The sequence below is a fragment of the Staurois parvus genome, unplaced genomic scaffold (assembly GCF_062004578.1).
Source record: "Staurois parvus isolate SC_StPar_1 unplaced genomic scaffold, SC_StPar_1.0 ptg000619l, whole genome shotgun sequence".
In the NCBI taxonomy this organism is placed as follows: Eukaryota; Metazoa; Chordata; class Amphibia; order Anura; family Ranidae; genus Staurois; species Staurois parvus.
In genome coordinates, this window is record NW_028318415.1 from 2,048,137 (window position 1) to 2,064,788 (window position 16,652).

Sequence of the window (16,652 nt, forward strand, 5' to 3'; positions counted from 1 at the left end):
TCATCTGCAAAGACTGAAATGGGATTTTTAATCCCAGACCCTATATCGTTTAGAAATATATTAAAAAGTAAGGGTCCCAACACTGAACCTTGGGGTACACCACTGACAACACTAAACCATTCAAAGTATGCATCATTAACCACTACTCTCTGAATATGATCTCTCAGCCAGTTTTCTATCCATTTACATGCGCATTTTTCCAAGGCTGTAGACTTTACCTTACACTTCAGCCGTGTGTGGGGAACTGTGTCAAATGCTTTTGCAAAATCCAAGTATACCACGTCCACCGCCACCCCTCTGCCCAAGGTTTTGCTCACCCCGTCATAACAAGAAATCAGATTTGTTTGACAACTTCTGTCTTTCATGAATCCATGCTGTCTGTTGCTTCAAATATTTTGATTCCACATAGAACTCATCTATATGGTCTTTTATTAAACTCTCCAGTATCTTCCCAACTATAGATGATAAACTAACAGGTCTATAATTACTTGGTAAAGATTTTTACCCCTTACGCCAATCCAGTGGTAAAATTAGAAATAATGGATTTGAAATGACAGAATAAAGGTGAATAAAGCATCTGGACCACAGGTCCTTAAAGAATTGAGCTCTGTCTAAATATTTATGGATCATATCAATTGTGAGCCAATGTGGATCATCTGGAGCTATGTCAATACCATGCCCATTATGGACAAGATGTAGAACTCTTGTTTACTATAACTAAGTGCTTTCTTTCCAATGTTGATATGTTACATTTTATGTATAGTTGGAGGCATTATTGTATGATATTGTGAGTCAGGGGGTGGAGTAATAGGGAAATTGCATATTACATATTTCCTTAATATTGTGGCTTACTAATATTTAAAGCGGAGTTCCAGTTGTACTGTGAAAAAATAAAATTCAGCAGCTACAAAAACTGTAGCTGTTGACTTTTAAAAAAACAGCCACTCACCTGTCCAATGATCCCGCGGAGTCCTCCCCGCAGCCCATTTCACCAGCCGTCTGGTGTTCCATGTGCTGGCATCTTCAATGTGGGCATGGCTGTGACAGCTTGATCTGTGCAAGGAGCTGAGTCTCCACCTCCTCATTAACACTGGGAGGCCTATAACAAATGCCAATGATTACCTTTGTAGTATGCACCCCATGTGCAGTTCCACCCATAATGATTCAGCCTCATCACACTCTCCATCAACTAGGTCCTCTTTCACACTCAGAGATCACTTCTGACAGAGACAGACACCACCACCTTTCCTATTTACCCTGTCTCTCCAAAAGAGAACATAGCCAGGAATATTACCGGCCCAGTCATGTGAAGAATGAAGTCAAGATTCAGCAATACCAATTAAGTCATAGTTCTGTTTATGCACCAAAGCTTCCAATTCACCCATTTTGCTTGGCAAATTTCTGGCATTGGTGAACAAACACTTTCATTCATTGACACCTTGTTCACACGTATTTTTCATATTTTTTATTTTCATACAAATGGTACTGATTCCACTGGTTGTTTGTAACATGGGAACCTTCTTATCTGCCATAGCCCTCCCCCCATTTCACCCACCAATAAGTACTGACCCCTGTCTGATATAACTACCCCGTTATAATCCAATTCTCCCTCCCCCCTCGGTCCTACTTTAACCACCTCCCGCCCACCATATAGTCCAATGACAGGCGCAAGGTGGTTCTCTCGTTCTGGGAGGACGTCATATGACGTCCTCCCATTCTCACCGCGCATGCGCGGCTCAGGGAGTGTGGCAATCGGCGGTGTGCTGTGTCCCTCGGACACAGCGGATCACCGATCTACGGAAAGAGCTGAAAGATGTCCGCTCGGTCATGTGATCAGCTGTGTCCAATCACAGCTGATCACATGTAAACAGGGAAATGCCGGTTATCGGCATTTCTCTCCTCATGAGCTGTCACACCGACAGCTCAAGAGGAGAGGAGAGGAGAGACGGTAATCGGCATTCCTCGGAGGGGACATGTACACTGATCATCAGGGCACTGATGATCAGTGTGCCCTGATGATCAGTGTGGCCCCAGAAGTGCCACCTATCACTGTCCATCAGTGCCAGCTGCCAGTACTGACCAGTGCCACGTGCCAGATCAATGCCACATATCAGTGCCTACCAGTGCACTTCAATGCCACATATCAGTGCCCATCTGAGCTGTCTTTCAATGTCACCCATCAGTGCCAATCAGTGCTGCATCAGTGCCACCTATCAGTGCCAGTCAGTGCCATATATCAGTGCTGCCTTTCAGTGCCCATCAGTGATGCCTGTCAATGCCCATCAGTGCCACCTACCAGTGCCTCATCAGTGCAGCCTATCAGTGCCCATCACTGCAGCCTCATTAGCGCACATCAGTGAAGGAAAAAAAAAAAATCACTTATTTACAAAATTTTACAACAAAAACGAAGAAAAAACATTTTTTTCCAAAATTTTCAGAGGTTTTTGGTTTAAGAAAAAATAAAAAACCCAGAGGTGATTAAATACCACCAAAATAAAGCTCTATCTGTCACAAAAAAAATGATAAAAATTTCATATGGGTACAGTGTTGCATGACCGTGCAATTGTCATTCAAAGTGTGACAGCGCTGAGAGCTGGAAATTGGCCTGGGCAGGAAGGGGGTATAAGTGCCCTGTAGGCAAGCGGTTAAATACTCCTCCAGCCTTCCCATAAACCTCTCCCCTAGCACAGCGGACCCCCTTCCATTTAGGTGCAAACCATCACTAGCATATAGGCTGCACCCCAATGAAAAGTCAGCCCAGTGCTCTAGAAACCCAAATCCTTCCCTCTTACACCAGGTCTTTAGCCATGCATTGAGTTCTCCAATCTCCGCCTGTCTTTCCTGAGTTGTGCATGGCACAGGTAATATTTCAGAGAATATCACCTTGGAGGTCCTTCCCTTCAACTTGCAGCCTAGTTGTTTAAAATTGATTCATAAGGAGCCTCCACCTTCCATGTATTCTGTCATTGGTTCCAACATGGACCAAGACAGTTGGGGTCATACCCAGCCCCTCCCAGTAATTTATCAACCCAGTCCACCACATACCGAACCCTTGCACCAGGGAGACAGCAAACCAGTCTGATTACAGAATCCCCTACTACCACCAGCTGTCTAGGCCTTCCTGCACTACCCTCACCACCCCTCCCAGATGTTAGGGATAGCAGTATCATCCAAGGCTGCCACCCCTGAGCTTGCTACCCCACATCTTCACCCAACTTGGCAAAATCTGTTAGGGTGCACAAACCCAGGGCTGGCCTTCCTTTTATGTGAGCCCCTACCACTCCCTCTCGTTACAGTAACCCATCTTCCTACCTGATAATCCTGATTAGCCCCTCCGCCCTCCACATCAATCTGATTAGCTATCAGCTCAGAGAGGAGACCTCTTTCAAGGTTGTTGGTTCTGCCCAGTGTTGCAACTTGCTCCTCCAGATCTTTAACGCGAGTTTCCAGAAGGGCAACCTGCTCATATCCATTCTGGAGCTGTTGCTCCATTGTTGCATACATGCGGCACACTGTGCACTGCACCAAACCTTCAACCCTGCTAGCACACATTATCCCAGATACAATATTAACAGAAAATATTAGTTGTGACTTACAGGTTAGTAGGCTCCTGCTATAATTTGTTTTCAATTCCAGTTTAACTCCACTTATCAAATTTCCACTTGGTCAAAAGGTCCATCAAGCAAAATACAGGCAAGCTCAGAGTGAGCTCTACAGCAAGTTATATAGTACCTGTATCACCTGTGAACAATTAACCCCTCCCCTTAATTAGCAGACTGAAGGAAGACAAGGAAAAAGGAAGAAAAAAAATGCTATTTAAAAAAAGTGACAGAAAAAGTGATTTACAATAGTGATCAGGGATTTTTTCTTTTTAACACTGAGATTGTGGTTGCAGTGATGATCATTGTAACTGCAATGTTTTTAACCATCATGAATGGGTTACATACTTTACAGATGTGATTATTGCATGCTGTGATTGGCCCACAGCCATCACATGTTACCAAGCGCTGTGATTGTGTATAACTATCACATGGTACATGGGTCAAACACTAATCAAGGCAATAAATGTACAGGTGAAAAAACGATGAAAATAAAAATCAGTCTTTTCCAAAAAAGAAAAAAAAAAAAAAAAAAAGCAATGTGTGCTCAAAAATAAAAAAAAAGTGCACAAGGGTGCAGGAAGTGTTTCCAATTTCCAAAGAGGGGACACCCACTGATCCAAGAGAGCTAACTCCAGAGAAAACGGATTTTTATTTTCACTTATATCTTCACCTCGTTTTGACCATGCGGTTTACCTGCAGTTCCCGCACCTGTGATTACGCTGTGGCTGAGATGTGTGGCGGGTGCATTTTCTTATGTTAACAATGCTCAATAACAAAAAGTAAAAAAAACACAGATACTTGCATATTTTGAAGTGAGACTTGCTGCACTTATATTAAAAAAAGTTGCATTTGATTCAGCGGCCACTGCTTTTGCCTGAAATAAAATAAAAAACCACATCAAGGTAATGTAAAGTTAATCAAGGAGAAAAACACAGTAGAAAGGATTTCTCACCAGCATAGTCTTTCCATTTCCAGGAGGGCCAAACAGCAATAACCCTCGAGCAGGAGCTCTGAGTCCAGTGAAAAGCTAGAAGCAAAATAGGACACAAACATTATTTAAAAATAAACTTTTACTTTTAACTAAACAATTGTTTATTACTGTTAGGTAATGTTTAACAGCGAAACCCATCTTTTCACAAGAACATAACCCCATATGGAAAAATGTAAGGTGTCCAATTTATATACATTTAATGGGGAATACATAGTATCTGTTGAATTAAAATGAGAACGTCCAATTTGATTGTACAGTGTATGGCCAACATAAGTTGGTTCCTGACCAGATCAAAGAAATACTGTAAGGTCACATTCTTTATTCATACACTTTAGGGTATAACGTGGCTAGTTTATAAATCCAATATAATTCCCTTTGGGGTATCAGCCTAGCCAAGGCATTCACTCTCAATGGACATTTGACTTGACTTGTTACGTTTTGCTTTGGCTGTCCTGTATAGTTGTCAATTGTTAGCATTGCACAGGTTGTTCTACATTATATGCTATATAAACCTGTTGGGTTGTGCAGAGATTGGACAACTGGAATGTATGGACTTTTGGAAGCTGGCCCCTGAAACTTCCCAATCAGAGTTCTTGCTAAGCTTTATTTGTACCATATAAACATGCATTTTCTTATTTTTTGCTGTGCTTAGACAAACTTGGTTTCACCCCGCCCCTGTGCATTCTTGCCCTATCAGAAACTGCTTGGGACATGGTCCAGCTATGCTGTGGTTGACAACTCTTAGCAGCAGGGTGGGACCAGAAGTGATGTCACTGTTGGAAACAGGAACCACACATGTCACATACAGCTGGTTTAGGGAAAGTAGCTAGTAGCAGCCATTATGTATAAGGAACATGTGCTGGAATAGAAAATTAGGAAAGAGGTGCTTGACAAAAAGGGGGTTCTTGCATCCCCAAAATTTTGGTTTTTCCTCCTCTCTATTTTCACCATGGTCTGACTCTGCTATCCTTTGTATAACTCTATTCTGTATACTGAACTCCCGAATATATTTCTGAACATCAGCTGCTATTTTTTTTTAAGTGTTGTGGATAGATAGATAGATAGATAGATAGATAGATAGATAGATTTTACACACACACATGCATTTTTGTTGGTGTGATTCAACAGTAGAGTCTATACCTATGCTGTATTATAATTAATAAGATATGACATACTTGGATACTTGTACCTATTGTATGTACAGTGCTCAGCATAAATAAGTACACCCCAACAGATCTGTTAGAAAACCTTTACGTTCCTTTCAGAATCAACATTTTCTATGGGACACTATACTGCAAAATACTCCCACAAATGCAGGCCAAATGAATACACCACAATGAAAGTCTTAGGAGCAAAGCTACATTTTAGACAACAAAATCCTAATGAAGAATTCAACTACAGGCGAGTCTAATTATTCATTACGCAGGTATTCAGCAGACCGTTGATTACAAAAAGGGTGTTACTTAAAAGAAAACCCCTTCCCATTTCATGCTGTCAGTAATGGCACCACATGGAAGAGAAATGTCACAAGGCCTGAGAAAGAAAATAACTTATTTACACAAGAAAGGTGAAGGCTACAATAAGATCAGTAAAGCTTTACTTGTCAGAATAATGTAGCAAAAGTGATACAAAAATTTAACAAAGATGGAACTGCAACCATCTCACAGAGACATCCAGGCTGTCCACAGAAGTTAACACCTCAACAGGAGTGTTTTCTGATAAGGGCTGAAGAAAATCGCCATGCAAGTTCACTGCAGTTAGCTAAAGAAGTAGAAAGCCAAACTGGGGTGGCTTATTCCCGTGACACAATACGGCGTAACACTGCAGAAGAATGGTATGCATGGGTGTCATCCACAAAGGAAGCCTTTCCTAAAGCCCATTCACAAAAAGCCCACCTAGAATTTGCTAGGGCCAAGCTGAAAAAGTAGACGACTACTGGGACTCAGTACTCTAGGGAGATGAGACCAAGATAAAGGTTTTTAGAACTGATGGGCTTAAAAAAAACAAAACAAAAAAAAAAAAAAAAAACTGTATGGCGTTGCAAAGGTGAGGAGTACAAAGAAAAATGCATGGTGCCTCCAGTGAAACATGGTGGCAGTGTCCTTCTGTGGGGCTGCATGAGTGCTGCAGGTGTCGGGGAGCTGCATTTCATTGATGGTATCATGAATTCACAGATGTACTGCTCTATATTGAAAGAGAAGAAGATGCTACATCACTCTGGGCCCTTGGTCGGCGTGCACTTTTCCAACATGACAATGATCCAAAACACATATCTAAGGCCACGGTTGCATTTCTGAAGAAGAATAGGGTGAAAGTATGTCTCCTGATGTGAACCCAAACACCTATGGGGAATTCTTAAGGGACAAGTTGAGCATCACTCTTCATCCAGCATCCATTCTCTAAAAGAGGTCATTCTTGAACAGAAAAAGATCGTTGTTGCACTATGTCGCCAACTTATTCATTCCATGCCTAGAAGACTTGGTGCTGTCCTTACAAAATCAATCATGGAGGTCATATAAAAAACTAAATGTAGTAGTTTTTGTTGTGGGGTGTATTCATTTTTGCATCAACTAACTAGATTAAAAAATATTCCGTTTTACTCAAAGTTATATTATTAAAAACTTACTTTCATGTAATGAGCTAAACAAATGTTCTATAAAACTCAGTTTTGTCAAAAATTTGGAAATTGTTCTGGTGTTCATTGAGAGATGTATTAAAACCTTACTTTTCTAAAGGGGTGTACTCATTTATGCTGAGCACTGTATATGCCTAATACAACTTCATTGCTAAAGCATTTTTGCTATGTGGTGTAAGATCTGGAGTAAAACTGTACAAATGGAATGGGTTCAAAAAGGAGGCTACTACCAGGCCCATGACTCATGAAAAAGGCAGATGGGCAAGTTACTCCCAGCCTAGAAAGCTCTAATCCTACACAGAAAAACTTTGTTTCTCCTGTGGAAAAAAACTTGAGTATCTGTGTCTAGCCCTGTGCACAGGTCAAACAATGAGTCGGTTCCAGCGATGATTCCTGAAAGTTCACAATCCACCAGAACTGCTGCAACATTGAACGGTGAAGGCAACTTTGACAGAAACCTGTGCCGACAGTTCCCTTGACAGAGGTTGTCCACGTATCCCACAATGAGGGTTCCATAAGACTACAGTAGGGATAAAGTAAAGCTAGCACTTTGAAAATGAAGAGGTTACTAAAGTTACAAAAATTCTTGTACGGCAGAATATTCTGAAGTAATGTAATGTGTTGTATTGCATTTCCTGATGAAAACTGTACTGAGTAAATCAAAAATTGTAGGATTTGGAATCGAACAAGAAATATTTTTGTGCTTTTCCTTTCAAATAATTTCGAACGAAAGCGGTGGACTAAATGATCAGATTATTGTACAATCGTTTCAAAAGTGGTATTTTTCATATGATTTTCTGATCATGTGTACTAGGCTTTAGGATAGTAGTTGCCTATATATAAAATTACCAAAGACAATAATATAATATCTGCCCAAAGGAAATAGCAATAAATGGAAAAAACAGTACTGTTGCTGTAATATAATAACTCCTCCCAATGGTTCAAGCTTAGTATATATCCTTAGAGAGTAAAGAACCTAACAGCTACAAGGCCTCTGTTTACGTGTGCTCCAGTGACAGCATGCCCCCAGGGCACCAATGTTCAGCCACAGCACATGTACATGTGAGCACTTCTCCGAAGAAAATTATATCAGGAGACAGGAAAAAAAAAATAATTAACAGGGAAAGCTCCGTGCTTACATGACTTGCAAATTACAAAGTATTAGCAAGCATAGGTTACCACAGACAAACTCAGTGCCCTTATAAATCTACAGCCCCTGGTAACTGGAGAAGCTAGGCATATTAGTGACATCAATGGAAAAAGTACAAATGCTGCAAGTTTCCTTAACCACTTGCCCTCCAAAGGATCTACCCCCCTTCCTGACCAGACCATTTTTTGCGTTACGGCACTGCGTTACTTTGTCGATTGTGACATAAATTTATGTCCTTTTTCCCGCCCCCCCACATATAGTGCTTTCTTCTGGTGGTATTTGATTGCCTGTGTGTTTTTTACTTTTTACGCTATAAATAAAAAAAGACCGACAATTTTGAGAAAAAACAAACAAACTATATTATTGACTTTTTGCTATTAAACATGTCCAGTAAAAAAAAAAAAAGTTAAAAATTAAATTTCATCATAAATTTATGGCAAAATGTATTTTGCCATCTGTCTTTGCTAGAAAAAAAATCCCAATACATGTAAATTAATTGGTTTACTTGAAAGTTGTAGTGTCTACAAAAGGCGGTATATATACTGGAATTTTTTTTTCCCACTAGTAATGGCGGCGATCAGCAACTTCTAGCGGGACTGCGGCAGGCATTCTGACACTGGGGGTGAATTGACTTGGTGTCACTGACATCAATACAGTGATCAGTGCTAATGAAAAAAAACGCTGACACTGTACTAATGGCACTGGGCAGGGAGGGGTTAACATCTGGGGTGATCAAAGGGTTAACTGTGTGCATTTCACTATGGGGCTGTGTCTGTACTTTCCACTCTAAGCACACTGCTTTGTATGGCTCTGCTATGCAGAGCCATACAAAGCAGTGTGCTGGAGCTGACAGGGCAGAGAACTGTGTTTACACACAATTCACTCCCCCCATTGGCATTACTCGGCGATCACCAGTGATTGACAGCTGAGGCAGCGAATGGCGACATGGGTACATGGGTGTGTGCCCCCTACCCAGAAATGCAAAATCATGTATATATACACACGCGTGATTTTGCACACCCCTGCCGCCCTGTAGCAGTATTTCTGCTATAGGGCGCCGCTAAAGCGGTTAAAAAAACCCCCAAAAAAAACTACACAGTATAGGAAAGAATACATTTACTTTTATACAGTGCCCTGCTAATGACAGTATATTTCGCAAATACTGCCTCAGTTTATTTACAGCCACTCTCCAGAGAAAAGGTCAGGTGAAAACTACCTCATCTGTGGACCGATTTATCCATAAGGAATCCTCAGACATACTGGCTTGAAGTATGAAGTAAATAGAGAAGCCCTGGTATGAACTGTAATACAAAAGCAGCAGTCGCAGCCAACTGCAGGCCTAACACAGAGGGAGCAACAGTATAAACTGGAAACCTGTGCTGCTTAGTTAAAGTATAACTAAAGGCAAAACTGAGTTTTTAGTTTTGGATAGAGTGGAGAGGGATTAGAACACTTGTCAATTTTTATAGTTATCGGTGCCCCTATTCAGGAGACTCAACCACTCGATTTGTCCCATTTACCATTACCATTGAAAGTGAAAGTAAAAGAAAACCCCATGTTTCGGGTTGTTCCCAGAAAAGTAATAGAGCGGGAAATCTTCCAGTGAAGACACTAGTTCCGGTGACCTGGGGGGTCCCCAAGGAATTCCTTTCATTTGCAGGGATTTACGCTCACTTCCTGTTTGGCTATAAAGACAGGGAGTGAAGGAAAATCTCTGCAATGGGACACAGATGGCAAACAAAAAAAAAAAAAAAAAAAAACAACACACAACTGACATTACTATATGCAAAATGAAAAAAAAAAGTTTTGCCTATAGTTCTACTTTAACTGGAGAGCTCGCCAGGGTTTCCCATATCTGACCTGAATTCACCGGTTGCTTTAGAGGAAAGTAGAAACTTCCAAAACTTCAGGGCTGTTGCAAAGAGAACAGCAGTATAAAACTGGGGAAAACTACACTCTGACTGTAGAAATATCCAGGATTTACAGTGGGGAAAATAGTGATTTGATCACCTGGCGATTTTGTAAGTGTGCCCACATGTATAGGCCCGTCTGAAGTTTGCCAATAAACATCTAAATGATTCAGAGAAAGATCGGGAGAAAGTGCTGTGCCCAGGTGAGACCAAATTGAGCTCTTTGGCATTAGCACAACTCACTGTGTTTGGAGGAAGAAAAACTATTACCCTAAGTACACCATCCATACAGTCAAACACAGAGGTGGAAACATTATGCTTTGGGGCTGTTTCTCTACTAAAAGGTACAGCCCAAACTTTGCCGCATTGATGGGCCAATGGACAGGGCCATGTATATTGTAAAATCTTGAAGGAGAACCTTCTTCCCTCCACCAGAACACTGAAGATGGGTCTTCCAGCATGACAATGACCCAAAACATACTGCCAAGGCAACAAATGAGTGGCTCAAAAAGAAGCACATTAAGGCAGGGCTCGACAAATTTGCTTTGAATCTAGGAGCCAGCTAGGGTTTGTTTTCAGTGACAGGGATGGCCAAATGGGGGGCCTCTAAGGATGTGCTAATATGAAGGGACTCTAATCTAATGTTGGGATGCTAATATAAAGGGACTCTGATCTAATAGGGGTCTTTAAGGGGGTGGGGGTGCTAATATAAAGGGACAATGATCTAATGGGGGGGTCTCTAAGGAGGGTGCTGATATAAGGTGACTCTGATATAATGGGAGGTGTCTAAGGGGGTGATGCTGATACAGGAGTCCTCTCACACAGTGTCCCCCCTCCTTATAAATTCCTCTCACGCAGCATGTCTTAGGTGCACATTATTGTGTTTTATTAAATTGGGACTAGTGTTTATTCACACAGGGCTTACAAGGGACAGCAATACGTAAAATAACTTGACGCTCACAGTTCTGTCAAAGAAGGAACCTAGGTAAAAAAAAAAAGAGAGAAAAAACTCACGGAACCAAAGTCTATGGGAAAGATCCTGTGCAGAAAAACTTCCAGTGGGGTGTACAGAAGGAAGCAGGACCAAAGGGCCAGTCTCACTTTAAAAGGAGTCCAGTAGGGACAGGATCCGTGCAGCATGTCCATAGCGGAGATCTGACAGGCATAGCAATCTGACCAGTAGAATCACACAGAACCGCTGTAGCTGTGTAAGTCAGTGTGCAATGAGCAGAGACAGGACCTGCCGAAATGCCACAAGGCTGCAACATCACCTGGGTGCCGGGATGCAATTTCTGGTCACTTTGGCGACCTGCTGCCCAGGATTTGTCGAGCCCTGCATTAAGGTCTTGGTGGTCACAAAACCTTAAGGATTTAGAGAAGATCTGTAAAGTGGACCAAAAGTCTTACCTCTGTGCTTGCCAACAAGGGTTTCTCCCACAAGTACTAAGTCATGTTATGCTGGAGGATCAAATACTTATTTTACTCACTGAACTGCAACTCAATTACATTTGTATCATGTTTTTTTTTCTGGATTTTGGTTGATATTCTGCCTCTATCATTTAAAATACACCTACAATAAAAATTATAGACCCTTCATTTCTTTGTAAGTGGGTAAAAACTGTACTGGGTACAAATCTGCAGGGGAATAATTATTTTCGCCACTGTAATTTATCTGGCATGAATCTTTCAGTAAACTGGAGATTTTTTTTTTCCTGAAAGATCTTTCTGCTATAAAAAAACAAACAGAAAAAAAACAGAGCACTCAAAAAAACACATCCACTCTCCTTAGGACACTAGCAAAACAAATATATAATTGTTGTGGATAGAGTTACTCTGTGCTGACCAACAGCATTTTTTTTTTGTTCTTCTCCTGTAGTCAGGCAGTACAACCACACAGAATAAGAATTCCTGTGTCCCTCAATGGATGATAAAGAAAAATCAGTGGTCCTTATGTGAACACTTGTTCTGGGTCAATGGCACAAAGTTACAAATGTATACAGTCACCATAACAAATAGTCCAAGAGCTGTCACTCAAGTGATACTTGATAGTATTCTCCTTCCTTTCCCCAGCAAATAATACACAAGGTTATGCAGGGAGGGGAGGAGAAACTGGGCTAACAGTAAATAAGAATATGATGAGCAAAGAGGGAAGGGGTATATTATAGAGAAATGAATTTCTGCAGAGGTCAAAAAGGAGAACTTCCTCTTCCGATCTCCTAGGTGGTCAGAGCGGAAGTGGGCACTTGTAAAAATCAGTTACCCGCTCCCCCCGTTCCCCAAAGATGTCAATCCCTAACGGGGAATGGGGATCAAGTCCTTAAAGAGGAACTTCCCCTTTTGGGTGACGCTCCGCTTAAGTAAGCACTGAAAGTGAAACTGCAAGGAAAAATTAATTTCACTGATTACTGTTACCAACAATATTTTTATAATCCTCAGGCCCACAGTACTTTGCTATTACACTGCAGGTACCTGTTCATCATATGACTTCTAGTGTTTGGCCAACAATGTTATTATGCACCAGCAGTGAAATGAATACATTAATGCTGTCGGCACCAGAGAGCTTTCCCATCTCATTGAGCTTACATAATAAATTGGCATGCTGGATGCTCTCTCAAATGCACATGCGTAGGCTTTTTGTGAAACGTTTTAACTGTGCCCATTTTAAAACCGCTCGTTCCCTACTCCTTGCTTTCCTTATCAGAACTGTATGTTGACTATGAAAGTCTCTGCCCACCGCCTGCAGAGGAAGGGGTATTATAGGAAGGTCTGTGGTCATGTGACAGCTAAAGTTTAAAAAAAAAAAAATTAAAATTTTTGAATTTTGATTTACTAGTAAATTCTGTTTCCTGGAGTACAGTATGGGACTCCGGTTTCTTAGCCTTATAACTGGGTTATACGCAGCCTAACATCAGGTGGTTGTACACTGTTCAAAATCTGCTGGGACATCCCCCATGTAATCCTTCTGACCTCCAGCAAGCCTCAGTTTTGTAGCAAGCAATAGCAAGGGCATAAGAACAAAAAGGACAAAAAGGTCCCGAGTCATCTACTGTACTCAAAGAAATGGATTTGAAAGCAGCAAAAATCAAATTAAAAGGAGTACAAACTGGAGTGCCCTTTTATTTCAGCCATGTAGGATTTCAAGAAAATGCATGCTTAAAGTTATAGCAGGTACACAAATACAACCAATGCAGAGATGTAGCATTCTTATTATAGAGCACATACTTCTGGGCGAATAGAAGGGAGTATCACCATTTCTTGCAATGCTTGTTTTGCTAAATCTTGTCCAGCTACGTCCGCAAACTTGACAGATGGGCCACTGCGGAAAAAAGAAAAAAGAAAAAAAATACACACAACACATACAAAAATGTTAGCAACGGCTTATTAAAAAAAAAAAAAAAAAACCCACACCACAGTCCAGACATATAAAGTATGCAAGGCAACACACATACCTGTCTACAATTTCATTCAAAATAAGATTTGCAAGGTTGCTATCTACGTTTTTTAAATTCTTCATATCTTTTTTCCTGAGTCCAGTAGTAGGTGTTGTTGGCTTATTTGGTCTAGTACTTTTTACTCCTGCACCCTTAAAAGAATTAAAGAAACCAAACCATACATTAAAGTAACGATTACAATAAATATGCGCACATACAGCAGGGAAAAAAAAAATGAAGTGCATATCAAAAGTGGAAAATGTAAGAGTTTACCCTGCTAGCTGTTTGAGAGCCTGGTCTATGTGAGGAGGAGGAACTGGAACTGTTGGGTATCCTAGGTGAATGGGAAACTACTGGAGATACAGCTTTGGATGTGGCTTTTGCACGTGGAAGAGAATTACTTGCAACGGAGACTGCATCTTTCTTTTTTGGAACTGCACCCCTTTCTAAAATGAGAAAATGTAAGCAACAATGTTAAATAGTGGTAATACACAATTGTACACAACAAAATACATCAAACTTGAAGCCCATGTTTTATATATCTCTGTGTATTTGTGGTTCTGTTCATTTTTGTATTATTCACATTTTTATGATCTACGCGTTTCATTATTCCTGTACAACTGAATATTTATTGCTTGCTGTAATGCTGACTTGAATGTTCAGCATTGCTGCATAGCTGATTACGCTCTATTAAAAAGGAGAAGCACAGTCAAAGCTCATTTGGTTGTACTTCTCCTGTGGAGCACGGGTATACAGTTCATTTTGTACTCCTGTGACCCATTTTCAGACATCGGACTTTAGCTGCCACGTCACTCAGCCGATCCATGCTGGCTAAAGATCCCGACTTTAAAGTCGGGATCCACCCAGATGTCTGGAGCGGTACCTTGTTCAGGCTCTCGGAGCCAGCTGCTCCCGCCCCCTCCACAGCCTCCAGATCTCTAGCAAGCACTGGAGAGGTGGGATCAGAGCAAAGAGCAGTGACAGTCACCAGCTCTCTGACAGAGCACTGAGAACTGAGTGATCAGCAGTTTCTGGTCACTCAGTTCTCAGTCTTAGAGCTGGCGGGGGACAGATACAACATCAGACTTCTGTATCCACCTAGTAAGTATGATTTCTGAAAAAAAACTTCTAACAATAGTACATTTTTAAATGCCTGCATTGCACAGTTTTTTGCCGTACAGACCTTTAACTGAAAACTTATTTTTGCCCAGATTACTTTAGCGCATTTATTTAAATTTAGTTGCTGCAGTCTAATTTAAAAACATATTTTGCTTAAAAAGAAGAAAAGTTTTCTTTTTCACAAAATCATACTTGCCTAGGTGGAGGCAGCATCAGTCTGATGTTGCATTTGTCCCCCCGCCGGCTCAAACACCGCTGAGCGCTCAGTGCTCCGTGTGCAGAAAGCTGGTGACAGTCAATTGCTGTCTGATCTGCACCCCCGTGTTGGGCTGTGGAGGGGACAGGAGCGGTTGGGTCAGGCCATCGGTGAAAAACGCTGAGAGGCTGAGCCAGGTGCTGGTCTAGACATCTGGGTGGTGAATCCTGACCTTAAAGTCAAGATCTTTACCCAGCCTGGGGCGACTGAGTGATGTCAGCTGACAGCTGAAAACATGTCACGGGAGTGAAGAACAAACTGCACTCCTGTGATCCACAGGAGAAGTACAGCCAAACGATCTTTGACTGTACTTTACCCCATTTTGCTTTTGTTTAAGTGAAACCTAAGGAAAACATTCACAATATCGAAGAAAAAAACTTTTCACGCATTCATTGGCATCTCTAACTGCTGGCAGCATTTATCAGACAATACTGGGAAATGTGAATTACTGTTTAATAGGAATTTCTAGGTGATATGTGCCTGTGCAATAACACAGAAATGTTCTCCATGCCATGGCTTAGCAAGACCCACATGTGAAAAGCCACCTACTTGTGAAATACAATGGTTCACCTAAAAATAAATAAAAATAGCAATTGGCCCAATTTGTATACGAATTACCTCATCATTAGCTACAATCAATGCTACAAGTAGTAAATGGCTGAACAGTGTTTCAAAAAGGAAGATGGAAAAGTAGAGAGATAGAAATCATAAATCAGATAAAGACTATTAGTTTAATATATGATTTAAAAAATAAAATGGCAGAATAAAACCATCTTTAGTGAAACAACAATTTCAGCGCAGAAATATACTAGCTATAAAATATATTTAGAAAAGTGATGGAATACAAATATATGTCTTATGCAAACAATGGTACTCTGCTTCAATAAGCTGTCTACCGTTACAGTTTCTCCCAACTGCAGCCTTTGCTTGCTTTTATAAGGCCCTTAAGGCATTACTCCAGCCACTGACACAAACAATGAGATATATTTCCTGTCACCGACACCAATATTGGGACACTTTTCCTTCCAGTGCCACCAACGATGAGGCATCATTCTTTCCACTGACAACAAAAATGGGGCATTATTCTCCATTGACACCATTTGTTTACTCCCACTGGGCACAGTCCGGCTCACTAAAGTCTGAAGAACAGTAAACTTTCTTTCTTTAGAAAGTTTGGAGACCCCTGCCCTAGGTGAATAGATGCCCAAAAGGAAACTTTGGGCAAAAAAACTGGCACAGAAAAGAAGAACAGCTAGTCTATATGTGAAGTGTGCGTCAAACAAAATTAAGTATAAACCATATAATTAAAACGTGCAAAGAAGATTAGGCACAGAATTTATGTAATTCACAACCCAAAAATAAAAATTATAACCTATTATACATAAATTGTGTAAAATAGTTCTCCAAAAAATGCCAAAACTCCAAAGAATAAAAAATTCCAGTAGAATGGTGCAATAATTTGAGTCAAAACTGAATGTGTTTTCCAGATTCATGTAGTAATCCAGTGTGAAACTTTGCCTCTGTATAGAAGCATGCTGTAATAAAGACTGATCACTGC

The 16,652-nt window shown here is 40.9% G+C and overlaps 1 protein-coding gene across 2 annotated transcripts in view; it reads right to left on the reverse strand.

The window, feature by feature from the left end:
- Positions 1-16,652, reverse strand: part of LOC149449422 (spastin-like) — a 78,381-nt gene that overhangs the window by 17,197 nt on the left and 44,532 nt on the right. For both annotated transcript variants that reach the window (XM_089693274.1, XM_089693273.1), the window contains 5 exons: positions 13,993-14,165; positions 13,738-13,871; positions 13,511-13,604; positions 4,555-4,629; positions 4,405-4,476 (listed from right to left, as the gene is read on the reverse strand). In XM_089693274.1, the coding sequence (XP_089549400.1) occupies positions 4,405-4,476; positions 4,555-4,629; positions 13,511-13,604; positions 13,738-13,871; positions 13,993-14,165 (548 nt within the window). The remainder of the gene's footprint in view (positions 1-4,404; positions 4,477-4,554; positions 4,630-13,510; positions 13,605-13,737; positions 13,872-13,992; positions 14,166-16,652) is intronic.